At 60.2% G+C, this 25,779-nt stretch overlaps 2 protein-coding genes across 7 annotated transcripts; one reads left to right on the forward strand and one right to left on the reverse strand.

Moving 5' to 3' along the window:
* Positions 1 to 811: 811 nt before the first annotated feature.
* Positions 812 to 12,176, forward strand: FSCN2 (fascin actin-bundling protein 2, retinal). Of its 2 annotated transcripts, none has more exons than XM_035302083.3 (5): positions 812 to 1,837; positions 5,811 to 5,967; positions 6,897 to 7,018; positions 7,396 to 7,563; positions 7,645 to 12,176. In XM_035302083.3, exons 1-5 carry the CDS (start codon positions 1,012 to 1,014, stop codon positions 7,848 to 7,850), a joined length of 1,479 nt encoding a protein of 492 aa, XP_035157974.2. In that variant the 5' UTR covers positions 812 to 1,011; the 3' UTR covers positions 7,851 to 12,176. The 2 variants fall into 2 exon arrangements, with proteins under 2 accessions (XP_035157974.2, XP_054112585.2); XM_054256610.2 differs by having other exon boundaries at positions 6,897 to 7,022; positions 7,325 to 7,563; positions 7,645 to 7,899.
* FAAP100 (FA core complex associated protein 100) lies at positions 10,366 to 22,480 on the reverse strand. 5 transcript variants are annotated; one of them, XM_035302082.3, is made up of 9 exons: positions 22,286 to 22,480; positions 22,020 to 22,144; positions 20,323 to 21,275; positions 19,285 to 19,441; positions 17,376 to 18,145; positions 16,250 to 16,386; positions 14,262 to 14,378; positions 11,849 to 11,935; positions 10,366 to 11,423 (listed from the first exon to the last, which is right to left on the reverse strand). In XM_035302082.3, exons 3-9 carry the CDS (start codon positions 21,110 to 21,112, stop codon positions 11,292 to 11,294), a joined length of 2,190 nt encoding a protein of 729 aa, XP_035157973.1. In that variant the 5' UTR covers positions 21,113 to 21,275; positions 22,020 to 22,144; positions 22,286 to 22,480; the 3' UTR covers positions 10,366 to 11,291. The 5 variants fall into 5 exon arrangements, with proteins under 5 accessions (XP_035157973.1, XP_002748881.1, XP_054112576.1 ...); XM_002748835.6 differs by having other exon boundaries at positions 22,258 to 22,480; XM_054256601.2 differs by having other exon boundaries at positions 21,764 to 22,144; positions 22,258 to 22,480.
* Between the last annotated feature and the right edge of the window lie 3,299 nt (positions 22,481 to 25,779).

Below are 25,779 nucleotides of genomic sequence, written 5' to 3' on the forward strand. Positions count from 1 at the left end.
AGATTCCAAGGGCCACTGCTGGGAGCATGGTGTGGACATCGTCCCATCAGCCTCCCAGATCCACACCAGTAAAAACCCCGAAGTGAAGTGAGGTGGCTTCATTCCTGCTCACGGCAGAGGAAGGGGCAGCCTCAGGGCCCAGTGCCCTGCTCAGAGCACATGGGAGTGCTGCCCGCTTCTGCAGGGCTGCACCGGCACTGTGCTCCACCCTCTGGTGTGGGCAGTGGTCCCGTGGGCGTCATGCTGTGGCCAGGACAGCCCGAGGCCTCTGACCCTGCCCACTTCTGCAGGGCTGCACAGGCACTCTGTTCCACCCTCAGGTGTGGGCAGTGGTCCCGTGGGCGTCACGCAGGGGCCTGAGCAGCATGGCAAGAGGCCGGCCTGAGGTGGAGGCGACCTGGGCTGCAGGTTGTGGGTGGGGTCCTTGCTCTGCTCCTGGCAGCAGGAATCAGAGAAATAGTAACTGGATCCAGCAGAGGGCCTGGTGGCCACTGAGGCTGCAGGCAGAGATCGGGTTGCGGCAGTGCTGGGTGGCTTCTGTATAGGGAAGGGCCGGGCTCGGCTGGGAGCCCACACGGGGGGGTCGGAGGAGGTGGGCAGGAACCAGAGAGGCCAAGAGGTGCAGGGCCATGAGGAGGGGCACTGGGCCCACGCTGTGAGGAAAGGGGGTCCACCCTGCTCCCCAGCCCTGCAGGCCCTCAGGCTCTGGCGTCTGCAATCCAGGAGTGGCTGAAATCCAAGCCGGGGGTAATGAAAGGCGCCACTCCTAAGCCGCACATCTCTGATCCGCCCTCCCCGCCTGCCCTCTGCTGCTCACTGGACCTCTAAGAGCTGCGAGGCTGCTGCAGCCGCGGGTCAGAGGCGGGTCAGAGCAGGCAACAGGTCCATGACGCCCACTGGGTCTGGGGGCCACGAGCCAGCTGAGCAGAGCCAGGCTTCTGGGGGACTGTGGGGGCCGTGAGCACTTAAAGGGAGCGTCCCAGGCCCCTCCAGGGACCGGCCAGCCTGAAGATGCCGACCAATGGTCTGCACCAGGTGCTGAAGATTCAGTTCGGCCTCCTCAATGACACCGACCGCTACTTGACAGCCGAGAGCTTTGGCTTCAAGGTCAATGCGTCAGCGCCCAGCCTCAAGAGGAAGCAGACCTGGGTGCTGGAGCCCGACCCCGGGCAGGGCACCGCTGTGCTGCTCCGCAGCAGCCACCTGGGCCGCTACCTGTCGGCCGAAAAGGACGGGCGTGTGGCCTGCGAGGCAGAGCGGCCGGGCCGTGACTGCCGCTTCCTGGTCCTGCCACAGCCGGACGGGCGCTGGGTGCTGCAGTCAGAGCCGCACGGCCGCTTTTTCGGGGGCACTGAGGACCGGCTGTCCTGCTTCGCCACAGCCATCTCCCCGGCGGAGCTGTGGACCGTGCATCTGGCCATCCACCCGCAGGCCCACCTGCTGAGCGTGAGCCGGAGGCGCTACGTGCACCTGTGCCTGCAGGAGGACGAGATGGCAGCGGACGGCGACGTGCCCTGGGGTGTGGACGCCCTCCTCACCCTCATCTTCCAGAGCCGGCAATACTGCCTCAAGACCTGTGACAGCCGCTACCTGCGCAGTGACGGCTGCCTAGTCTGGGAGCCTGAGTCCCGGGCTTGCTACACACTGGAGTTCAAGGCAGGCAAGCTGGCCTTCAAGGACTGTGACGGCCGCTACCTGGCACCCGTGGGGCCTGCTGGCACCCTCAAGGCCGGCCGGAACACGCGGCCGGGCAAGGATGAGCTCTTTGACCTGGAGGAGAGTCACCCACAGGTAGTGCTGGTGGCTGCCAACCACCGCTACGTCTCTGTGCGCCAAGGTAAGGGGGCGCAGATGGCGGCCTCCTGAGGGCTGCTTGGACCCCTTGCTTCAGGGAGGAGTCTGTTGGGGGTCTCTCGGGGAGTGGCATCCTGTCTATGTGTGTTCTCATGTCTGTTCTGAGCTGGGGGTCAGATGGGACATGTGTGGCCCTCACAGTGCAGGTAGGTGGGCCTTGGTCCATGCCCAGGGGCCCCCACTGAGGGGTGGTGGCTTCAGGGTCAGAGGCAAGGGGTCCCGGCCTTTCTCAGGACAGCTGGAGAATGTCTCAGCCAAGCCCTGGGCAGCTGCACAGTCTGAGATTGGAGAGGTGTGGGTCTGGTGGGGCAGTGCCCAGCAGGGGCAGGGGGCTCACAGCCTGGCCTGGTACCACGAGAGGCATGTGGGCAGGAGGCTGTGGGAGCCCCGTTTGTCCCATTCTCTTCCTCCATCCCACATTCTGGACTTTAAATGAAATTGGGAGGGGCTGGGGCAGGGCAGGGAGCCAGTGGTAGGGAGGGGACAGCACCACCACGTGCCCAACTAGTGGAGCCTTATGTAGCCCCCAGGAGTAGGGGGCTTCAGGTCAGCTCCAGTGCTAGAGGACACTGGGGCATACAGCCTCACCCTTGTTAGGGAGGAGCCTCCCTGCTCAGTGGGCATGGCCTGGCTCTCCCCATTTCTCAGGTCACCAGTACCCTCCCTGCGTGACTCCCTCTGCCACCTGTGGTGTGAACCCCAGCAGTTCCTCCTTCCACACAAGCAAGCTGAACTCTGGGGGAAGACCCTGGACCAGGCAGTTGCTAACCCCTGGGTACACCACTGGGGCTCCATGTGCCCCAGAGTGGCAGGCCACACCCCAGGGGCTCTGAGCTGGTCTGAAGAGGCGAGGTGGGGAGAGCTGGGTGCATGGAGCTCCTTCTCCTGACTTGGGCCTCTCCAGACCAGCACCAGCTGGGCAAGGAGAGCTCCCCATCTCCCAGAAGCTCCCAGGTGCCCACCAAGCCCCCGCCCTGATGGAAATCTAGGCCCCCTGGACACACTGATACTCTGGGGCCAGATGGCAGAGGCTCCACCCTGAGCACTGAGAACAGAACCTGGCTGTGGCTACAGGGGCCCTGCCACTGCAGTCAGTGTCCTCGGGTCTGTCCCAGTGGTGATATGGTCCCAGGAGTGGGGGTTCAACTGTGGATGCACAGCCATGGCCTTCCTTCCCATCACAGCCCACAGTCCAGCTGCAATGCCTCCTGGCCCGGGCCTGGGTGCATGGCAATCCTTAGGTACTTAAAGGGGGTAAGTGGGACAGTGGCAGTGAGAATTCTTCCTCTATGAGAGCCAAAGACATTGGACTTTTAAGTATTCGTATGGTATTCGTATTGGACAGCTTGTGATGAAGCCTGAACGGTGGGCATGGCAGTGGCCGTGGCATTGGTGGCAGTGATATGTGACATGGACGATGGTGGGAGGTGGAGGTGAGGGCGTGGGGACAATGTGGTGGCATTGGTGGCAGTGATGTGTGATGTGGATGGTGGGGTGGAGTTGGACGTGAGGGCGTGGTGATAGTATGTAGCAGTGGTGGCAGTGATGTGTGACATGGACGGTGGTGGGAGGTGGATGTGAGGGTGTGGTGACAGTATGTGGCAGTGGTGGCAGTGATGTGTGACGTGGACAGTGGTGGGAGGTGGAGGTGAGGGCATGGGGACAGTGTGGTGGCAGTGGCAATGACGATGGTGGTGGTGATGGAGGGTTGGGGGCTGTATGAACCATTCTTCAGTCTCTTAATCTTCAACCACCCTGCATTTGTCTCCATCGCCCCTTTGAGGGGAGAATCCCCTACTAAAGACCGGCTCCCATCTCCCACTTTAGAAGCAGGAAATGGCAGCCAGTTGCCTCCCTCCCTGCCTTGCAACAGGGCTGAGGGCCATGACCTGGCCACCAGACGTTTCAGCCCCTCACTTGGCAGCTGGTGTTGTGAGAGCGGGGTGTGGCATCTCAGTCCTGGGGCTGGAATTCCCAGCTTCAAGGCAGCTGCAGTGTGGGTGCTGCCACAGCATTGCTACTGCCCAGCGGGCCTTCATCGAGGCATCTCCCTGGCTGGGTGGCCCCTAAGCCTCTTCCCCTGAGGGCTGTGAGCACCCAGCTTGCGTGGTGTCTCCATCAGCTGGAGCCTGCTCATTTCTGCTGACAGACAGCACGGCAGGCAGTGTCTGATGCTGCCGGTAACAGAAAACTGGCCTCAGACTGGCTCAGGCTGTGACAACGATCACCTCCTAAAATGGGAGTGCAGAGGCCCTGGCCTTGGTGGGCTCCCAGGTGGCCACCAGCGCCAGCTCAGGGCTTCCTCGGAGTCCTCTGTTCTTACCTTGTCGCCAAACCACCCTCCAGGGTCAGCTCTGACCTCATCCTAACACCCTCATGGTCATAATGTGGCTGCTGGTATTCCAGGCCTCACATCCAGGCAGGACAAAATCCAGAGGACAAAGAGGCACTGGCTCTGCTTGTGTCTTCTCAGGAGTAGGAAACTTCTCCCCTAAATCCTAGCGACATTGCTTCACACTCACTGTCCAGAACTGAGGGTCCCCCAGCTGCTCAACTAGCCTCTCTGGAGGAGCCTAAAACCAGCATTGCCTAGACCAACGCGGACTCCAGCTCTCTCCTACTTTGAGGCCGTGTCCCTGGATGCAGATGGCTGAGTGAGGCAGCCCTGGACAGCATCCTGTCTGAAGGAGGTGTGGGGCAACCCTGGGGAACCAAAGTGCTGGCCGAGGAGGCCCGGTGGCAGCGGGAGCCCTACGATGCTGTGGCTTCGCACCTGCTTTTCCTTCAGTGCCCACAGGGACGGCATTGCCACGCCCCTCATCGGCGCCTCCTCCTGAGGGCTCCTGCTGCCCTGGGCACCGTGTCCGTGTTCCCCTCCACTGGACCTAGGCAGGCTCCAGGGATGTGGCAGCTGCTCTTAGCTCAGTATTTGCCAGGATCTAGAGCTGGTGGTAGTGGGGATGCGAGCACGAATGCTGGGCCACGATTCAGCGGACATGCTGGCTGCTCCTCTGCATCTGATCAGTGATGGAGACCCCAGCCTGGGGTGTGAGGGGCAGCCTTGGAGCTGGCAGAAGGCAATAGGTCCTAGCCTCTCTAGGTTAGCCACAGTCTGGCGCCCTCCTCCCCTCAGGACAGCGTGGGGTGGGATCTGGCCCCATCTTCAGGCCCCATGGGGCTCTGCCCATCATTCCCTCCTGGTCCCCCAGCTGGACAGGCCACCAGAGTCCCTGGGCCTCTTGGGGGGGCTCTGCAATCTGCCACACCACTCCCAGGGCTGGTTGCCATGGAAACAGGGAAGTGGTTTGTGGGAGGAGCCAGGGACTCAGTTCACAGAAGATGCTGGAGAGGCTCTGGTGCCTGCTGTCCCCACGCTGGGCATGGGTGCCCCTCCATCCCCTCACAGGAACCCCAGATGGAGGCAGGGGCAGTCTTATCCTCCCCCACAGCTCCTGGGATACCAAGCATAGGTGGTTGGGGAAGCTGCAGAAGTAACAGGGACCAGCCCCTGCCTGGTGCCCATGGATGCCCCATTCCCATCCCCATCCTCACCATCCCCATTATTAGGTCCTGGCTGTGCCCACCCAGCAGCTTAGGGTGAGTTATAAATAGAGGCTGGTGTAAGCCTTGGCTCAAGAGAGCAAGGCAAGCAGATTACCAGCTGATTACTGATTAGCAGAGAGTGGGGGCTGTGCCAAGTAGAAGAGCCTGACTCCTAGGGGTGTGGAGGGAGGTCATGACTCCCTGGGGAACAGTGTGCAGGGTCCACAGATGGAACATATGGCCCCAGGGCAGGGTTCCCAGGCTCTCTGAGAGGTGCCTTCCAAATCTCAAATCAAGCGGGTTCTAGATGAGATCCCCTTCTGGCTTCAAGGGTGCCCCAAAAAGCATGCCTCCCTGTCCCCTGCTCCCTACTCAGGAGAGGCGTGAGGGGCTTCCCCATCTCCTCCCTCCAGGGGTCAACGTCTCAGCCAATCAGGATGAAGAACTAGACCATGAGACCTTCCTGATGCAAATTGACCAGGAGACAAAGAAGTGCACCTTCTATTCCAGCACTGGGGGTTACTGGACCCTGGTCACCCATGGGGGCATTGAGGCCACAGCCACAGAAGTGTGAGTGCACGCACCCCTTCCTCCTCCACCATCCCCATTACCACTATCACCACCCCCAACACCTGGATTAGCACCATTCCCATCATTCCCATCCCCACCATCCCCATCCCCATCCCCATCACCACCATCCCCATCACCACCCCTATCATCATCCATCCCCATCCCCATCCCTATCTTCATCCCCATCCCCATCACTACCATCCCCATCCCCATCGCCATCACCACCCCTATCACCATCATCCCCATCCCCATCCCCACCACCACCACCCCCATCGCCACCATCCCCATCACCATCTTCATCACCATCTCCATCACCACCATCCCCACTACCATCCCCATCGTCCCCATCACCATCTTCATCACTATCCCCATTGCCATCCCCATCACTACCATCCCCATCACCATCCCTATCACCATCCCCATCACTACCATCCCCATCACCATCCCTATCCACCATCCCCATCTTCATCACCATCCCCATCGCCATCCCCATCCCCACTACAATCCCCATCCCCACCATCTTCATCACCATCCCCATCACCATTCCCATCACCATCCCCATCACCATTAACATCACCCTTCCCATCGCCATCCCCATGCCCATCACCACCAACCCCATCAGCATCCTTATCACTACCATCCCCATTACCACCATCCCCATCCCCACCAACCCCATCCCCATCACCATCCCCATCCCCATCCCCATCCCCATCCCCATAACTTCCACCACCATCACTGCCTCGGAGAGGACTGCCATAGCAGCTCAGTCAGGGAGGAAAGGCCACTGCGGGTGGTAGCTCCTGATGGTGGTAGGTGTGTCAGTGGAGGGCAGGCTCCTGTCCCAGTCCTTGGAACCTGAGGAGGATGGGGAAGTGAGACCCTGCACCCCCATCTCCTGCTTCCCTGAGACCTTTCGCTGCTCCCTCCAGTTCCACTGATACCATGTTTGAGCTGGAGTGGCGCGGCCGGCGAGTGGCACTCAAAGCCAGCAATGGGCGCTACGTGTGCATGAAGAAGAATGGGCAGCTGGCGGCCATCAGCGACTTTGTGGGTGAGCACTCTGCCTGCCAGGGAGTGGGGCAGGGGCTGTCTCCACCCAGGGACAGCACTTGCCCAGAAACCCCACCTCCACCAAGAGCTGGACCCTCCCCAGCCCACCGAACAGCTGCTGCCATGGCAGTCACACTTGCTGGTCCACATAATCCATCTTGGCAAGGGAAACAGTTAGGTCTGAGGGCCCTTATGGGAATCTCCTTATCTCCAATGCACATTTGGGAACCCCCTAGGCACCTTGCCAAGGCCACACATGAGGCAGTGCCAGATCTGGGCCCCCAAATCTGGGGGTGGTGCTTCCCAGGGGCCCACCTCGCCCGGCCTGGACAGGGAAGGTGACGGGAGGGACGGCGCAGCAGACGCTCTCCCCGCCAGGCAAGGACGAGGAGTTCATCCTTAAGCTCATCAACCGGCCCATCCTGGTGCTGCGCGGCCTGGACGGCTTCGTCTGCCACCGCCGCGGCTCCAACCAGCTGGACACCAACCGCTCGGTCTACGACGTCTTCCACCTGAGCTTCAGCGATGGCGCGTACCAGATCCGAGGTGCGCGGCGGGCCGGGTGGGCGCGAGGAATGGGTTGCGACGGGCAGGTGGACGCCCCGCCGACGCTGTCCCCTCCTACAGGCCGCGGCGGCGGGTTCTGGTACACCGGCAGCCATGGCAGCGTGTGCAGCGACGGCGAACGCCCCGAGGATTTCCTCTTCGAGTTCCGCGAGCGCGGCCGCCTGGCCATCCGTGCCCGGAGCGGCAAGTACCTGCGCGGTGGCGCCTCGGGCCTGCTGCGCGCCGACGCCGACGCCCCGGTGGGGCCTGCGCTCTGGGAGTACTGAGGTCGCGCCCGGGTGTGCCTGTCGCGCATTAAACTGAGTCTGTCCCGCAGCTGCGCGTGGGCTCCGGGGCGCCGCTTGGGGGGCCTGCAGCTGGAGGTGGAGGAGGCCCGCCGTTCTCCCCATAGAGCGCCCAGAACAAGGACTTTGGCCCAGGAGGTGGCCTTGTGGATGGGTGGGGTGACCCAAGCCGGTGGACGTGGGGAAGTCTTGAGGACCTGGGGAACATGGAGGCTGAGGGTGGGTGGGGGACAGCCTGGGCGGGGTGAAGCCACCAACACAGATCACAGATGATCTCACGACACCACGCCTCCCCAACCTAGGCCCTCAACCCTCCCTAGCCCCTGGCAGCTCCGTTCAGTGCTTCCTTCCTTTCTGGCACACTGCTCAAGGCCACGTGAGTGGCAGAAGGCGGGGGAGAGCCAATCCTGGGGAGGTGGCACCCACAGCAGGAGGAGGAACCGGCTGGGATGCCCCTCCCCTAAGCCCACCAGCCTTAGGGACAAAGAAGGGCAGGGTTTTGTGGGAAGGGGCTGGAACTGTCCCAACCACGTGGGCAAGGCAGTCCGAGTTAACCCTTGGAGGACCAGGCGCCACTTGGTCCAAGCTGGCAGGGAGGAGCAGTAGCCCTAGAGCTAGGGCTGTTCCCTGTGTGGTGCCTGCAGTGTCCCCTGGTGGCAGCCAAGGCTGGGGCAGGAGAGCTGGGGGCAGCAGGTGGAACCACAGTGACTGGCACTCAGCACCTCCAGGCTCCCCCCTCAGCAGAACCTTGGAGAGGGTCTCCCAGCACCACCCTGCCTGACTTGGCCTACCACTGCAGGAACCCCACTTCCATTCACATCCACAGCCTGGGGCGAGGCTGCAGGCAGAGGCTAGCCTGTGGAGGGTGGGGTAGGAGGTCAAAGAAACCCTTTCGAACAGGGAATAATGGCTGGGCCTGGAAGGGTGGGCCCCCTGCTGCTGCTGAGGGAGGTGGTGCTCTATGCAGACAGCTGCCACGTGGTGTCCAGCAGGTGCCCCTGAGAGGAGGAGGAACAGCTGCTCCCACCCCACGTGTGAGCTGGGCTGAGGGTCATGCAAGGCTACAGTGTCAAGCCAGGATCTGAGCCAGAGCAGGTGGAGAAAGCTGGAAAGGTTGAGAGGCCACCCCTGGCACCCAGGAAGGGCCTCACATAGGGAAAGCTCGGTGACAAGGGCCCAGGTGTGCACTGAGCAGGTGAGGGCGGGGAGGCTCAAGATGGGCAGCAGGGCCGGCCACAGCATGGTCCACAGGCTCCCTGAGAAGTTGACTGTGGACCTGCCACCTGCCTCTGAGGCCAAGCACTCCCTGAATGCCCAGTGTTGACAGCAGGTTCCCTGGAGGTGGCTGTGAATTGGAGGCATTTCAGAGACCTGTACACTCCGGCAGCTGCCCACTGTGGTCCCCTTTCCTGCCTCTGTACATTTCCTTTTTGTTGTTCCACGTGACCTGTCCTCTTGGCCCCTCAGGGTCTGTGCTACAGCTTTTTTGGGGCGCCCACACAGCAGGATGTATTTTTAAACATACCAGTGCTGATGCCTCTTCAAGGGTGACCCTGGAGCATGCCCTGACAGAGGGGTTCAGGACAGCTGGGGATGCTGTCTCAGACCTGATGGCTAGCACTGCCTTAGGTCAGGAGCCTGCAGTGCCAAGGACAGCAACCTGCACCCCAGTGTGGCTCATCCTGGTGTCTGCTCTTTCATGAGCCACAGTGGTGCCCCCACACCCCCTGCACAGCTGAGGCTGACAGGGGTGGACAGTGCCACTCTGGACAGGCGGCAGCCCCGTGGAAGGCCCCTCAGGCTCCCAGCCTAAGACCTGCTGGCATCCGGCTGGGGGTGGGGAGGTGAATCCTGCAGGGGACCCAGATCTGTCAACTCTGGGATCCCTGTGGCCTGTGAAGGCAAGTGAAAGGTTGGCACAGTCCTGAACAGATTCCATCTGCCCTGTGGACAGGACACAGGCCCTGCACAGTCCTCTTCCCACTCATCCAGGGCCTGTTAAGGAGAACCCACGGGCTTCTCTAGCCCCCTCACTCTCCCTGATGCTCAGAATAAGACATGGGCACCAGCACTGGACAAAGGTCAGAGCCAGAGGCACCTGACCGGGGTGGCAGAGGATGGCCCTGGAGCACGGTGGGATGCTAAGAGGGGCAGGCCCTCCTTAGGGGTGGCTCACTCGGCCCCAGCTCTCCCCAGGAGCACAGGCTGCAGCAGGGCCGCGTTAGGAGTGTCACCAGCTGAGCCTGCTTCCTGGATGTCAGCCCTGAGGGCGACAAACCCTGACTGGCAGTACCTCATAGTCCCCTCCCACTCCTTGTAGAGGAAGGCAGGAGCATCCAGGCAGTGCCCCAGGCCTCCTTGAAGGTGACTGGGTCACAGAGAATGCTTCTTCCCTGGAGGCCACCCCAGTGCTGGGGGCTCCAAGCAGTGCAGTATCTCTGAAGGGACACCAGAGAGAGGGTGGGAAGGGGTTAAAAAAAACAGCAGAGACCTGAAGTTTCACAGACAGGGTCATTTGTCACAGCAGAGAAGCGCCTCACGGCTCCCACCCACACTCATCAGACAGTGCCTGTGGTGGGAACGGCGCGAGCACCCACAGGAGGAAGGATGAGGTCTCCCCCCCGTCCGATGAAAACGCCAGCACCAGGAGCTGGGCAGTAGCCCAGGCTGAGGGAGGAGGCTGGGGGCTGGGGGCTGGAGCTCAGGGCACCCCCAGGCCACAGCCCCACCCTGAGTGGCCCTGAAAATAGTGCACAGTGCTGGGTGCAGCCCGGCCGGAGGCCCCTCACTGTTAAGCGTTCCGGCCACAGGCCACCGGATGGCCCTTCCTTGTGGCTCAGTGCCACGGGCACTTGCAGGAGCTGCCTGCATGGTGCTTTGTGCTTTGGTTTCAGGGAGCTCCCTCCCACCTCGGGGTCCCAGAGTGGGCAGCTGGGCAGGTGTGACAAGGGTACCATGGGTGCCTGACAGTGCCACCCACAGGGGCAGTGGTGCTCCTGGTGAAGTGGCAGCAACAGTTACAAACCAACCCCAGTCCAAACCCCAGAACCCCTGTTTTTCCAGCACTTGGGTCCAGAATGTCCCCATCACCTCCTGGCCCAGGGGCTGCTGCTGTGGCAGGAAGACGGTCAGCCAGGAGGAAAGCGAGTGTGGAGGCCAGTCAGGAGAGGAGCCACGAGCAGAGGATGCGAAGCTGGACCCGCCAGGTTCACAGCCCGCCTCGGTAGCTCCCAATCAGGATCTGCTTTGCGTTCCACAGCCTCCAAACACTTTCCTGTTCTCCATAGCCAGGTCACACCTTCCCCAACCTTCCACAGCTCTGGCCAGGCCCACTCAGCTTTCCTTGAAAACCACTAAGGCCCAGGGGGCTGTTAGAGAGTCTGGAATCGAAGCCAGAGCCGTGGCCAGGGCAGCCCCGCGGGGTCACAGCAGGACAAGGCTAGGGTGTCGCAGCTGCCGGTACACCTGCAGCAGCCTCTGGGCGGTGGCGCAGGAGCTGGCCTCATCCTCCGTACAGAGCCGGTCACGCAGGGTCTGCACCTCCCGCAGCAGCGTCTGCAGTGGAACAGCCGCAGCTCAGGCCCCACCTGGCCCTGGGGACGTCACTGGTGCCTTTGGGGGACCCACCACTTCAGGACCATACTTGGGAAGTGGCAGGTGGTCCGAGGAAGAACCTTCAAACATGGGAGACGCAGCCTGGCCTAGACACCAACCCTCAGGTATGATGAGGGGCAGGAAACAGCCGTGACCATTCAACTCTGTCCCTGGCCCGTGGGAGCCACACTCATGTGCTGTGAGGACTTCACAGACCCCAGGTGACAGGACGGGGGCCAGGTGATTGGCGCTCCTGGCTACCCACGTGGAGGGACTGCCCAGGACCCTGGGTGACTGGACGGGGGCCAGGTGATTGGCGCTCCTGGCTACACAGGTGAAGGGACTGCCCAGGACCCCAGGTGACTGGACAGGGGCCAGGTGCTCACCTCGTGGTTGGCATGGATCTGGCGGAGATACTGCACACGCAGATCAGGAGCACTGGAGCCCTGGGCAGCCTGTTCTGTCACCATCGTCTGGGGGTACACAGGACACACTGGAAGGGATGTATCCTAGCACCTGCCCCCACTTCCCTTAGAGCAGGGAGACTCTCTCCCTCTGCCCAGTTCTGCCTCCCAGCTTCGCCCCCCAACCTGGCACTTTGCTGTGTTTTCCACCCTGCTGTTCACCTCGACTTCCTGCCCTCCAGAGTGGCAGGGCAGAGCCCCTGGCCTGACGGTTTCTTGGAAATAAATTTGTTTGGTTCTTTCCTCTCCACTGCTGGGATCTTCCCTGTCCCCAAGAGCCACACTCTGTGCAGATCCATACCTGCCCACCTGCCCCCTTCTCCCATCCTGGCCTTCAGGCTACTCAGGAGCACAGAGCAGCCGGAAGCTGCCTCAGTGTCTTGTGCAGAGACCCTGGCCTACCATTCACTCATTCCTGCAGCACAGCCCACTGTGGGCTGTGCCATCCACTCCCTGGGCTTGGACCCAAATTCCCAGATGGGATTGGGCATGGTGGCTAACACTTGTGATCCCCATACTTTAGGAGGCCTAGGCAGGTGGATAACTTGAGATCAGGAGTTCGAGACCAGCCTACCAATATGGTGAAATCGCATCTCTACTACTAAAAATACAAAGAAATTAGCCGGATGTGGTGGCGGGAGCTTGTAATCCCAGCTACTTGGGAGGCTGAGGCAGAAGAAGCCCTTGAACCTGGGAGGTGGAGGTTGCAGTGAGCAGAGATATCACCACTGTACTCCAGCCTGGGTGACAGAGTAAGACTGTCTCAAATACACAAGTAAATAAAAATAAATTTCCAGAAGAGCCTGGGCAGTGAGGCCCTGCAGGCCCTAGAGTAAAGCAACTGGGAAGAGACCTCAACACCCTGAGGGGCAGCACTGGCCCGCCTGGTTCCCTAAGTGCTGGCAGCTGCCGTGCGCTGGGCAGGGTCCTAAGAGCACTCCTGTGCGTGGAACGGGCACCTCGCTGTTGGGAGACACTAAGGTCTGTGGCCTGAGCCAAGATCTGTGTCCAGGAGGCAGCAGCAGTGCGTGGGCTCCTCTGGGGTGACTCAGGCCCCCAGATTCACATGGAAGTTCTAGTGCCAGCACTCAGAGCCTGGCTGCGCCTGGAAATGCGGTCTCTGCAGATGATCAAGATGAGGTCACTGGGGTGGGTCTGACCCCACACACCTGTGTCCTTGTAAGAAGAGAGATCTGGACACAAACCCAGGGCTGGAGCTCTGCTCTCAGCAGGGGACAGGATGTTCTTGGGGACCAGATGGCCCAGTGGACAGAGCTTCCTCTGACAGAGCACCACCCTCCTCCAGCCTCCCAGCACTCAGGATGAGACCCCCGAGCCCAGGCAGCCCCACTGTGGTGCCGTGAGATCACTGGGGTCACGGTGCTGTGTGACATGCCCATCAGGGTCACGGCAGTGTCACAGTGCAGGCTGCAGGGTCCTTGCACCAAATGAGATCTCCGGTTCCTGGTGCTGTGTGAGCTGGTGTGCTCACTGGGGTCCACCATCTGAGCTACCGGCTGGGGCTGGGTAGAGCCACTGCTCACCGCAGGGCCTGGTCACCAGGCATCACCACGGCGCCCATAGGAGTTGAGCTGGCATCAGGCCGCAGGCCCTGGGTCTCAGGCTTGGGCAGGCCTGGGCATGCAGATCAATGACGAGCCTGGGTGCAGCAAGGCAGGGACCACCCCTAATAACAAACTCCAAAAACTATTTCTAGAGTCACTGCAGACCCACTATGGGCCGAAGCTGCACTACAGTCCTAGTGGGCGGGCCTGACAGCTGCCCCACCAGGGGCACCAGCATAGACTTCTTTAGCTCGAGAGCTTCTCAGATCTGGCAGCTGCTGGCCCAAGCTGGCTCTAGGCACAGCATGGAAGCAGCTATTTCTGTGCCAGGGAACCCCTGGGGCTGTGAGTGGGGCAGGCTGCAAACTCCACTCTCTTGGCAAAGACGTGTAGGCTTCCAACACCTGGATCCAGAATCCACGCCCAGGCCACGGCCTCTCCACGCAGCCTCTGCCCAGCCAGGGGAAGGGAGGAAACCTCAGGACCACCCCACAGGTCACAAATAGAAACCCACTGGCCTGACAGCCCTGGCAGTGCGTGGACCTGCAGGTGGGGGCGGCACATTGGCCTCCTGAGCGGGTCTGCCCCATGACTCTCATCGCCCACAGCCCCACCTCGAACACCGCACTCAGCTGCAGAGTGAGTGTGCATCTTCCAACAGTTCCGTTGCGGGGAGCCGCAGACCCAGAAGCCAGAAGCTACAGGGTCCCATCAAGGACCTCAGTGAGCGACCCACAGACCCTAGCCTCCTTCCTGAGAAGCCCATATACCTGCATGCGCCCGATGACGGCATGGTGCGCCCTGCACATGTCGGCCAGAGAGGAGCTTTCCACTTGAATCTCCACAGCCTGGATGGGCCCTGCTGGGCAGATGTCGGTCATGGCCACCTGCAACACATGAGCTGCCTCACCACCTGCCTATGGCACTCCCACCTGCCCTGGGGGCTCAAGACTACATGGGACCCTCCCCAGCTGGCAGCACATGAGGCTTGGGAGGGTCCCAACCCCTGCCCTGGGCTGTCCTATACCCTGAAGGCGGACAGAGCTCAGTACCCTGATCTGGGTTTTTCTACCTGAAGAACCAGCCTCCAACCAATGGCAAGAAACCACTTGTGTGCACACAGATGTGTCCAGGAAGACCCTGTCCCTCAGACCAAGGAATCCACGCAGGTCCTTGAGCCAGACTGGGGCCCACTCCAGGAAACCACTGCTGTGCTGCGCCTTGTGGACAACCTGTATGTAGATCCTGTCATGCCCTTGGGGGCCCAGACCCACCCCCCACACTGGGAATCACAGATCATGTCTGCAGCAGGGTTAGGGCACTGGTGTGGGTACCAGGAGCTGCTGGGCCTGTCTATGGGATAGCTAAATCTCCCTTAGTAAATTTGGACTGAGCCGAGCTGGACAACAAAGAATAGCAAGAACAGGCCAAGAGCCAGGAAGCCAGGCTTGTTCTCACACAGCACATGAAGTGAGATGCCAGGGGCCTGGGGGCCACAAAGGACACTGTCCTCTGTGGCTTTTCCACAGGGCTATCAGCACCGACCCCCAGCGCCACCACCAGACCTAGCCTCAGGGCTGAAAGGGCTGTGTAGTAGGCAGCCAAGGTACCTGAGGGCCAACGCTCAAGCCTGTAATCCCAACACTTTGGGAGGCTGAGGAGGGCGATCACATGAGGTCAGGAGTTCAAGACCTAGCCAACTGGGGCTGGGCGCGGTGGCTCAAGCCTGTAATCCCAGCACTTTGGGAGGCCGAGGCGGGTGGATCACGAAGTCAAGATTCAAGACCATCCTGGTCAACATGGTGAAACCCTGTCTCTACTAAAAATACAAAAAATTAGCTGGGCATGATGGCACGTGCCTGTAATCCCAGTGACTCAGGAGGCTGAGGCAGGAGAATTGCCTGAACCCAGGAGGCGGAGGTTTCGGTGAGCCGAGATCACGCCATTGCGCTTCGGCCTGGGTCACAAGAGCGAAACTCCGTCTCGGAGCGGGGAAAAAAAAAGACCTGGCCAACATGGTGAAACCCCATCTCTACTGAATATACAAAAATTAGCTGGGTGTGGTGGCACGCACCTCCAGCTACTCAGGAGGCTGAGGCAGGAGAATCCCTGGAAACCAGGGAGGTGGAGGTTGCAGTGAGCTGAGATCCAGCCGGGGACTGAACTCCAGCCTCTGTCTCAAAAAAAGAAAAACAAGTGGAGACTCTGAGCCCCGGGCAGCCTTGCCCATCCTCAGGGACACACGTGACCTGGCAAGCTGGGCTACTCTTCAAGAGCCTCTGCAGGTGGGATGTGAGGATCTGCTGGAGGTGATGTTGGCACCATTCATGAGTCACTGGAAAGGTGTGCACGATGGGCCAGGGACCAGAAGCGCCATTTGCCATTCAGCAGCTTCCACAATGGGTCCCGAGTCCTCTGGCAGTGCAGGGGGTTAGCGGGGGATTAGTGGTGGCTGCTCCTGGGGTACAGGTGTCACCCAGCAGCACTGTGGACCCCGCTATGACTTCATTATGTGCAAGGGAAAGGGGCCCCTGTGGGGGACAGGGCTGGACAGGGACAGTCCTTGGGATCTGAGCTGCAAGGCCCTCTCTGCCTGAGTGGGGTCTGCTTGGTGTCAAAGGAAACGGTCACATCAGAGCCCTCTGGAGGGCTGGGGAAAGGCTGCTGGGCCCCCACCCAGGGGGAGTGGTCCTCCTGCCAGGGGCCCCACTCTGAGAAATGCTGGCGCCAAGGCTCGTTTCCCTGAACCCCTGCTTGCCTCTCGAACGATGAGGTGAACATCAGCCCCATCAGGGGCCACTCCCTGGATGGAAGATAGTGCTCGGGCCCTCACAACATCCACAGCAGCATTTTCAGCCAGGAGCCACTGCAGGGTGGCACAGCACAGGGGCACGCCTGGAGGGGAGGCACAGGGAGAGCTCAGCCCAATCCACCAGGCGGGGACCTGCATGATGGCCCAAGGTTGCCTCCCAGAGCAATCTCAGGATCCCAGCTGCTCACAGCCCCACCCTAAGCTTCCACATGGCCAGCTGACCCCGAGGAAGGAAGGAGCTGCCGCCGCTTGACTTTCTCGCTGAGCAAGTTCTACGATGGTGGTGGCAGTTAAGACCAGTGGAAGGAGAAAACCTCACTCAGGGGGACCTGCCGACGCTGCTGGGGGCTGATGCTAGGAACAGGTGGTTCCACCCTGGCACCAGGCAGAAACATCCCATGGGATGGCTGCGGCGGCCCTCTCTGCACAAGCCCAAATCCAGAAACCATCCACACACCCTACTGCAGCACAACGGTGACATCTGCACCAGGGACAGAGGGCCTCACACACATGGAGGAGCAAAGAACAGAGAGAAGGGACCACACACTCCATTCCATGGAGCTCACACACAGGCCTGATGAACGGTGCCAGGTTTTGGGGTGAGCACAACTGATGCTCTTCCCAGGTGCCCAAGTTGTGAAGCTCACAGTGTGGCTCCTTTATAACTCTTCTGTATTTAGGTTATGCTTCCATATATAAGTTTAAAAAACACAATTTAAAAGAAATACACATGGTGAGAGGGCACCACGTAAGGCCAGATCCTAACAGCTAACAGGACGCAAGCGAAGCTCATTTCCTGAGCAGAGCTCGCTGGGCTGGGGGCCGGGCTGCCCCAGGAGCAGCTGGAAGAGGGAGGAACAGCCCATGTCCACAGGCCTCAGGTGGGTGGGGTGGAGTGGCTCACACGGGTAATCCCAGCACTTTGGGAGGCCCAGATGGGAAGATCACTTCCTGCTGCAGTGAGCCATGATTGCACCACTGCACTACAGCCTGGGCAAAGGGCAAGGCCCTGTCTCCTAAACAAAAGAAGTCCCAAGGACTTGGCTGAGCGAAGCCAATCAGTGCCACTAACCTGAGTGGCCGTCCTCCAATGCAGCCCTGAGCAGCTCCGCTGACACCTTGATGGAGGCCACAGATGGGGGCAGGTACTCGGCCCGCAGGGAGGTGGGTCCTGCTAGCTGGCCGCCAGGCTCACGACAAGCTTCCAGAAAAGTGGCCACAGGGTCACTTGGGGGGCCATGTGGGGAGGGGGCCCGTGTGTGTGGCGGGGCCAGGCCAGGGAAGCGCAGGCATTGCAGCATGTCCACCGTGTACCTGCTCAGGGGCAGGCAGACACCCTCTTGCTCGGGCAGCACGTCGGAGGGGCACTCATCTAAAAAGGGGTCCTCAGAGTCCGAAGGGGCCAGGGCCCCGCCCACCACCTCCCTGAGGCTGTAAAAGAGTGTGCAGGATACGGTCACAGGCAGGTCGAGCCCGCCATCCTCACCAGGGCCCAGAGGTAGCGTCACCTCCCGCTGAGTGCCAGGGCCAAGCCGGTCCACGGGGATGGTGTAGGTGATGGCCGAGCAGGCCGAGTCCAGGTCGAGGGCACGGGAGCTGGTGAGCACCTGGATGCACAGGGTCCAACCCTGGTCCAGGCTGAAGTCGCTGCGGTTGTCTAGCACACAGGTGGCCATCAGCACGTCCTGTGTCTGCAGGCGGCTCCAGGTGGTGCTGGTGGTGCAGGAGATGGGCCTGGGACCCGCACCACTCGACAGGAGTGCACAGCTCACGTTCATGGCCTCGTTGAGGCTTGTCAGGGCCTTGTTCCGCTGGTCAACTGCTTTCTTCAGAAAAGATACTCTGCAAAGGATAGACATGACCCCCAGGAGAGAGGGGACACCCACAGCACCGGGTACCACATCTCAGGCCCGGTAAGCACTAAATGTAGTGCGAGTGGAGCCGCGCCAGAGTGACCCCACCCCAGGAGCCTGGCTCTCCTGGTCCCACCCACACCGATCCTCTCCTCTTGGGCCACAGGAGGAAAGGGGACAGAAGATGGAGCTGGAGCTGGTGATGTTGGGGAGCCTAGGCTAACTGCCAGGTTCCAGAAGCTCACCACCCATGTCTGGGCCACGCAGGGACCAGGTGGAATGTTGCCCCACCCTCAGCTCCCCCAGATGTTCCTAGTGGGCCTCTTTTCTCCCTCGAAGCCTTCACAGCGATAGGCAGAGGGGTGGCAGGCACTACAGAAACAGCCCTAAACCACAGGGACCTGGAGTGGCAGGCCCTCGCTCTTGTGCCCCCAGTGGTCATGTGAGGGGTGCAGGGACACTGCGCACTCCGTGTTCTCTCTGAATATCCCAAGGCTGACGCTGCGGGAGGAAAAGCACGCTGGTCCTGTGCTGAGAACAGGAAAGGTGAGGACTCAGCAGGGGATGTCTCCTGTGCCCCACTAGGGAGAAAGTGTGGGGTGCTGGGGGGCAGTCCTGGCTCATCTTCCAGAGGCAGGCAGCCGGGCAGCCTGTCATCAAGCAGTGTGATGCCAGAGGCTCTCAAGACATCTTAAGAGGACAAATAATGGCAGGGCATGGTGGCTCACGCCTGTAATCCCAGCACTTTGAGAGGCTAAGGCAGGTGAATCATTTGAACCCAGGACTTCGAGACCAGCTTGGGCAATGTGGTGAAACCCCATTTCTACTAAAAATACAAAAATTACCCAGGCGTGGTGGCAGGCGCCTGAAATCCCAACTACTTGGGAGGCTGAGGCAAGAGAATTGCTTGAACCCAGGAGGAGGACGTTACAATGAATGGTGATCGCGCCACCACAATCCAGCCTGAGTGACAAAATGAGACTCCCTCTCAAAAGAAGAGGCCAAGAAATGGCCTGGCCTGGCTCATTGGCACCCAAGAACTCCCAGACCTAGGACGACCCTGTACAGGGACACGACCTCCAGAGGATGCCGCAGCAGCCTCTGCCTGGCCCGAGCCCGGCTGCTCACCTCTCAGAGACATTGCCTATTCCAGACAGCAGCTCCTTAATCTTCCGGCCTGCACTCTCCGCAGTCATCCTGGCTGAGCCAGGCATCTCTGATTCCAGGTCCAGGGTGCAGGTCAGCAGGCGGCCTTTGGCAGACAGGGCCAGGAGCTCAGTGCCACCTGGTGACAGATACATATGGAGCCTGGTCAGCAGGCTGGGAGGGGCAAGCAGTGTGATACTTGGTGGTTTCCCTGGGCTCCAGGACAGAAGTTGGCAGAAGGCCAAGGCCAGTGTCCAGTGAGAAAGTCTCGAGACAGACACAGGCGCTGTCCGCACCCCGGGCTTCGGTCGGTGGCCCCAAACCTCCCCATCTCTGACCCCATCTGAAGCCTCCTCTCTGCAATGGAGAGTCTGGCTTTTCCCTTCAAAGCCCTTCTCTCCTACTGTGTATTGTCCATGGCGAAATTTCTTAGCATGCTCACAACGTGCGTACACTCAGGAAAAAATGCACTGGCAGGGTAGGGAGTGGCTCTATTCCTTTCACCCCAGCATTGAGCACACACAGGTGAAACCCTCTCTGGCTTTTTCTATGGAAAACCCAAAACTAGAGCTCTATGATGCTATCTGCCTTCGATCCAGAGCAGACTCACAGGCAGGCCTTACTGTGACACAAGCAGGGATGTGTAGCCTGTGGAAGAAGGGCAAGTCCAGAACAGACCTCCCTCGGTTGCTCACCACACAGGACCTGCTGAGGAGGTGCTTGTGGCGGACCCCAATATTCAGTTTCCTCTGAATCTACAGCCAGCTAGCAGCACATTCAGCCCCTACCAGGCAGTGGGCCACACCCTAGATCCCCCAAAGGCAGAGCAACACGCAGACCCACCACCAGCCCCTGCCTGACCCAGAGACAAGAAGAGAGTTAACCGCTAGGCTGTGCCAGCACCCGTCAGCCTTGCAAAAGAATAAGGCCAGGAGAGGAAGGCGGCCTGATGGCAGAAGACAGCCAAAAAGGAGGCTCCACCCTGAATTCCCCTCTTTAATTTCAGACAGCCGCTCGTACCTTCCTGCATCCTGGGAGACGCAGACAGTGAGACGACGCTGCAGATGTTCAGGCTGGCTGGGCATAGCACAGGGGGCAGGCCTCCTGGGCCTTCATCGGGCTGCTCAGCGCTCAGTGGGGTGCTTCCCCGAGACAGATCCACTACACAGAGGTCAGAAGGGGTGCTGTGGTACACGAGGCCACCCCCACCACAGGTGGCACAGAGCACAGGGCCTGGGAGGCGGTACTCCCGCAGCTCAGGCACCAGCTTCCCGGACTCATCCCAGCTGGCCTTGATGGCCAGCATCCGGCCCAGGTGACCAAGGGCCACCAGGCAGTCAGAGTGCACATCCTCGTCGGGCAGCAAATTCTCTGCAGCTTCTGCAGCCTGTGACTCTGTCTTCAGGGCCCCTATGAAGATGACAGGCTCCTCCAGGTGATGGAGGATCTTGACAAGACCATTTGGGTCACCAGGGGCTGAGCTGGAGGTGACCAGGGCCTTCAGGATCACACAGGAGAGCTGGCCATCAGGGAGACCACAGAGGACCACAGGTGACTGCAGGAGGGTGGCATCAGCTCCAAAGAGGAGACCAAAGAGGGCGTCCTCCAGCGAGAAGCCGCCGGAGCCCCCGAGGTTGTGTGGGACCCTGGAGCCTGACGGTGACACACAGCACAACACTGGGAGGAAGTGGGGGGCTGCAGGCTTTCCTGGGACCCCGGCTGGGGGGGTGTAGGTGGACAGCTCCACTTCACTGATCTGGCCTCCTGGCCGGGGGTCCTCCCCTGGAGAGGGCCGCTCAAACAGCTGCATCTTCCACCGGGCAGGGCCCTGCACCAGGGTGACCAGCAAACTGTCCAGGACGGTGAATGCACACAGCGCAGCATCGGGAAGGACGCAGGCATCAGGGTCCACAGTGATCACAGGGCAAGGCTGGTCACTGTCCTCACTGTCCCTGTCATCCTGGCTTGTAGACCTTGGAGAACAAGGAACACACTGGTCAGGCCTGGGCAGAGTGGGATTCCCAGGTTCTCTTCACAATAACCTGGCATGGAGCAGGCTGGCTCATGGGTCACCTCAGTGACCCTCAAGGCTGCTCAGCAGTCCATCTGCCACATGGCCTCCCACCTTCCCCAGGGACTCCGCTGGTACACAGAGGACACGAAGTACCCAGAAAGCACCCAGGCATCCAACGGAAGGAAGTACAGGAAGCACCAACGCATCCAAAACCAGCCTGAACCGGCACCCCACAGCACAGAACCGTCCGGTCTGGGCCCAAGCTGCCCCCTCTACAGCATGGGCTGCGGTCAGCAGCTGCAGGTTCTGCGCTGAACATGGGCCTGGCTGCCCCGAGCTCTCTTCCTTCCCACCCAGATGGTCTCTACTGATCACTGACTCGAGGTCATGATGCTTTTGCCTTCTCCTCCCTCTGATAAAGACCCAGCCTCGGGGGGCGTGTCTCACCTGACAGCGCCAGGCCACCAGGGCCCAAACGACAGGATCTCCCGCCCCACCGTGGGCGAACCATCTGAACCCCGCTAAGGATTGAGACATTTCCAGAAAGAGTGCTGGGGGGCAGGGGCTCCAGATATGGGTAGGGATGGCGGCCAAGGCTTCAGAGCGGCAGCCCGGGTCCCCAAACACGACGAGGTGGGGCTGCTCGCTCTGAAGCAGTCCGAGGGCAGCAGGCGCGTGCGGGAGGCCGCGGGCCCGCCCTCACCTGCTCCTGCCCGAGCGGTCCAGCGACAGGCAGTAAAGGCCCCTCCGGGCGCACAGCGCGTAGAGCAGCCTGCGCGGCGCCAGCAGCTCCAGGTGCCACACCTGGTCGGGGAACCGGAACGCCGCCTGCGGACAGGGGCGCGCGTCAGGCCGACGGGACGCGCTGGCCCGCGGTCTTCATTTTCACGCAAACCGCCGCCCCCGCCCGGCCCCTCCCGTCCCCGCGGGCCGGCGCTCACGGTCAGCAGCCCGCCCTCCTGGTCGTACACGTAGACGAGCTCTCTCCCGGTGGACAGGAAGACCTCCGTCTTGTGGCACAGCACGCGGGGCTTGCTCGCCGCCAGGCCCCCGAGAGGGCAGCAAAAGCCCGCCATGTAGCGGACCCGCGGCGCGGCGCCGGCCATCGTGCGCGCGGGCCGGTCAGGCTGAGGAGCCCGGGCGGCACGGCGGCGGCTCCGCCTCAGAGCGCTTTACGACAGCCCGCTGTGCGGCGCGACCTCCGCAGTAAAGTGATCCGCGGGGCCGGGGGCGGGCCGCAGTAACCGCGCCGCTGGGATTCGCCGGGGCGGCGGCGGCTGCTGGGCGCGGGAGGCAGGGGATCCTTCCCAGAGGCTGCGTCGCCGTGCGTCGGGGTCGATCCGGCGGGACTGGTGGACGCCCTCGGTGGCTCCATGGCCCCAGCTGCTGCACGGGTTCCCCAGGGTGGGGAAACGGGGCCTGGCCGAGCAGAGGTTGCTCTTGGGTGGGTCTAGATCCCGCTCCATTAGGGCTTCTCCCGGGAGCAGGGCTTTTGCGTCAACCCCTGGATTCTCTCGGAGAGCAGCTGGATCCTGCCGGAGCGCACTCCAGCCAGGAACGGGGTGGGGCAGCGCCGGCTCTTGTCACGCTAAGGGATGGGTCTCTGCCCTGTGCTCCGCGAGCCGCCCCCGGCCGCCCCCACGTTCATGGCCAAGCTGTGTGAGCCAGCTTAGATGGAAGTGCGTCTCTCCCTCCGTGGCTGAACACGTGGGGACAGCGAGTACACCAATGGGGTTTCTGGGTTGGGGGGCAGAGGACAACAAAGAAAATGACTGTGAGCCAAGGCAAGACACCTCCACATTCTCCCTCTTGGGCAGGTCTCCATTTCCTCCAGGAGACAGGTACTGACCAGACGACGTCCATGGAGGGGCCTGCAGCACGGACACCTCCACACCCGGAAGAGAGCAAACCAGGCACACCTTTCACAAGTAAAAGACCAAAGAACCCCGCCCTGGCCCACCTCCTTCCGTTTAAAAAGCCAATCTGAAAAGCGCCAAGGCCAGACACCCTTGAGGGAGACTTGAGGGGCAGGGCTGCAAAACTGGGTTCGGAAGTTAGACAGACATGGTGAGGTCCGGGTGCACCAGCCGGAGCACAAAGCACCACGTGTAAACGTCCTTACCCCTCCCTCTTCGTGGTTGGGGTGGGGACTGACCCTAAGGCAACAAGCATATCTAATTCTGGGTGTTGGGTTAGACAGATTCAAATGTGGCACTTGGAGTCGGTTTCTTGCTCCTCTCTCCTCAGCCAGGACTGTTCTGAAGGTGTTTGGGCTGGAAATGCTGTCTTTGATGCTGGGGCCAGGGGCAGCCCACTTGGCCTTCAGAAAGTGCAGATCCCCCGTCCTTGTGAATTTCCCTGGCAGAGATTCTCCGCTGGTCTTCTGACCGATAGTTTTCACCCTCTGAAGCCTGTGAGTCATTCGCTCACATACACCAGCTCCCATCCAGTCCTCCCAGGCCATCTCTTCTATATGGAACGAAATATGCCAAGACTGTCCTAGAAGAAATGATCACGATCACGTGGAGGAGGAAGCGGAGGCGGGAGGAGGCCCGCTAAACCAGCAGCCTCAACCTGCAGTTTACTTCACTTCCCACTCCATTCTTTTCTGGTGGCTGGCAGGCTCTTGACCCCACGCCAAGCCCAGCTTCTCTCTGCAACAAGATTTATGATCAACAGTCATGTGAGGGGGACCTCAAGCATGGATTCCAGAGGAAAGGGGGTGAGTTAGATACCAGGAAAGGACTCAAGGGCGGCTCTCCATCAGCTGCTGGGCTGTGCCGTGCCCCACCTATGTTTGTCGAAGGGTGATGGGTTGAGGCAGCCTCTCTGCTGTGGGTGTGAAAAGTGCACACACTCCTAGCAGAAACCTTTGAGACAGCAGAGTGGACCGCTGGACACTGCATTTCTACGCCCAGCTTGAAGGTGCATCTCCCTAAGGACAAATTATACGAAGGAGTCTAACAATTTTAGAGTCAGACTGAGGGGAGAGAAACCACAAAACTTCAGCCTGTGCTGAGGGTGAGGAGGGCCCACTTGAGGGACCTCTCCCCAGAGCAGCACAGCCCAGTGACAACAGACCAGGAAGGTGGGGTGGGGACCCACCTTTTTTTTTGAAACAGGGTCTCACTCTGTCCCTGAGGCTAGAGTATAGCAGTGCAATCTCGGCTCACTGCAGACTCAACACCCCAGTCTCAAGCCAACCGCTTGCCTTAGCCTCCCTAGTAGCTAGGACTATAGGTGTACACTACCACGCCAGACTAATTTTTGTATTTTTAAACAGAGACGAGGTTTTGCCATGTTGCACAGGCTGGTCTTGTACCCTGGGCCTGAGTTCTGTTTCTAAGCAGTACAATTTGCTTGATTTCGTGGGGGATTCGCATCAAGAACCATTTTTTTTAAATTGTTTTTTGAGATAGAGTCTCTGTTGTACAGGTTGGAGTGCAGTGGCATGATCTTGGCTCACTACAACCTCTGCCTCCTGGGCTCAAGCAATTCTGCCTTGGCCTCCCAAGTAGATGGGATTACAGTCACATGTGTACCACCCTACCTGGGTAATTTTTTCTATTTTTAGTGGAGATTGGGTTTCACCATGTTGACCAGACTGGTCTCAAACTCCTGTCCTTAAATGATCTGTCAGCCTTGGCCTCCCAATGTTGGGATTACAGATTACAGGTGTGAGCCACTGGGCCCACCACTTTTTTTTTTTTGAGACAGTCTTGCTCTGTCACCCAGGCTGGAGTGTGCAGGGGCGAAATCTTGGCTCACTGCAACCTCTGGCCTCCCAGGTTCAAGTGATCCTCCTGCCTGGGCCTCCCAAGTAGCTGGGATTACAAGTGTGCGCCACCATGCCTAGCTAGTTGTTTTTGTTTTTAGTAGAGACAGGGTTTCACCATTTTGGCCAGAACTCCTAACCTCAGGTGATCCATCTGCCTCAGCCTCCCAAAGTTCTGGGATTACAGGTGTGAGCCACTATGTCTGGCTTTTATCTTTACATAAACCAGAGAGGATGAAAGCTCCAAGGACGTTCACTACCTCTCACGTAAGCATGCCATGACTCTTATGTTAGATAAGTCTTATTTGAGATAGTCTCACTCCACAGCCCAGTCTGGGTTGTGATCACAGCTCACTGCAGCCTGAACCTCCTGGGCTCAAGCGATCTCAGGAGCTGTGGGTAATGGAGTGAACTGCACTGTGTTGAAGGTGCAGGACTGGAGGCTGGGTGCTGGGGCCCACCCTTTCACTCCTGGCATCCAGAAGCCAGGCCCCCTTGGTAACTGCACTGTGGCTGCTCTACCCCAGGTGCCCCTTCAGATGTTAGTTGGGGTTTTTGTTTATTAGTAACTGCTCAAGGCAGCAATGAATCACTGGGCACAGGACAAAGTGGTGCTGAACAGTGGATGCAAGGGCTCCTACCTGAGGGTCAGAGGGAACTTGTTCTAGAACTTTGTTCAGTCACAGCG

The sequence above is a fragment of the Callithrix jacchus genome, chromosome 5 (genome assembly GCF_049354715.1).
Source record: "Callithrix jacchus isolate 240 chromosome 5, calJac240_pri, whole genome shotgun sequence".
Lineage (NCBI taxonomy): Eukaryota > Metazoa > Chordata > Mammalia > Primates > Cebidae > Callithrix > Callithrix jacchus.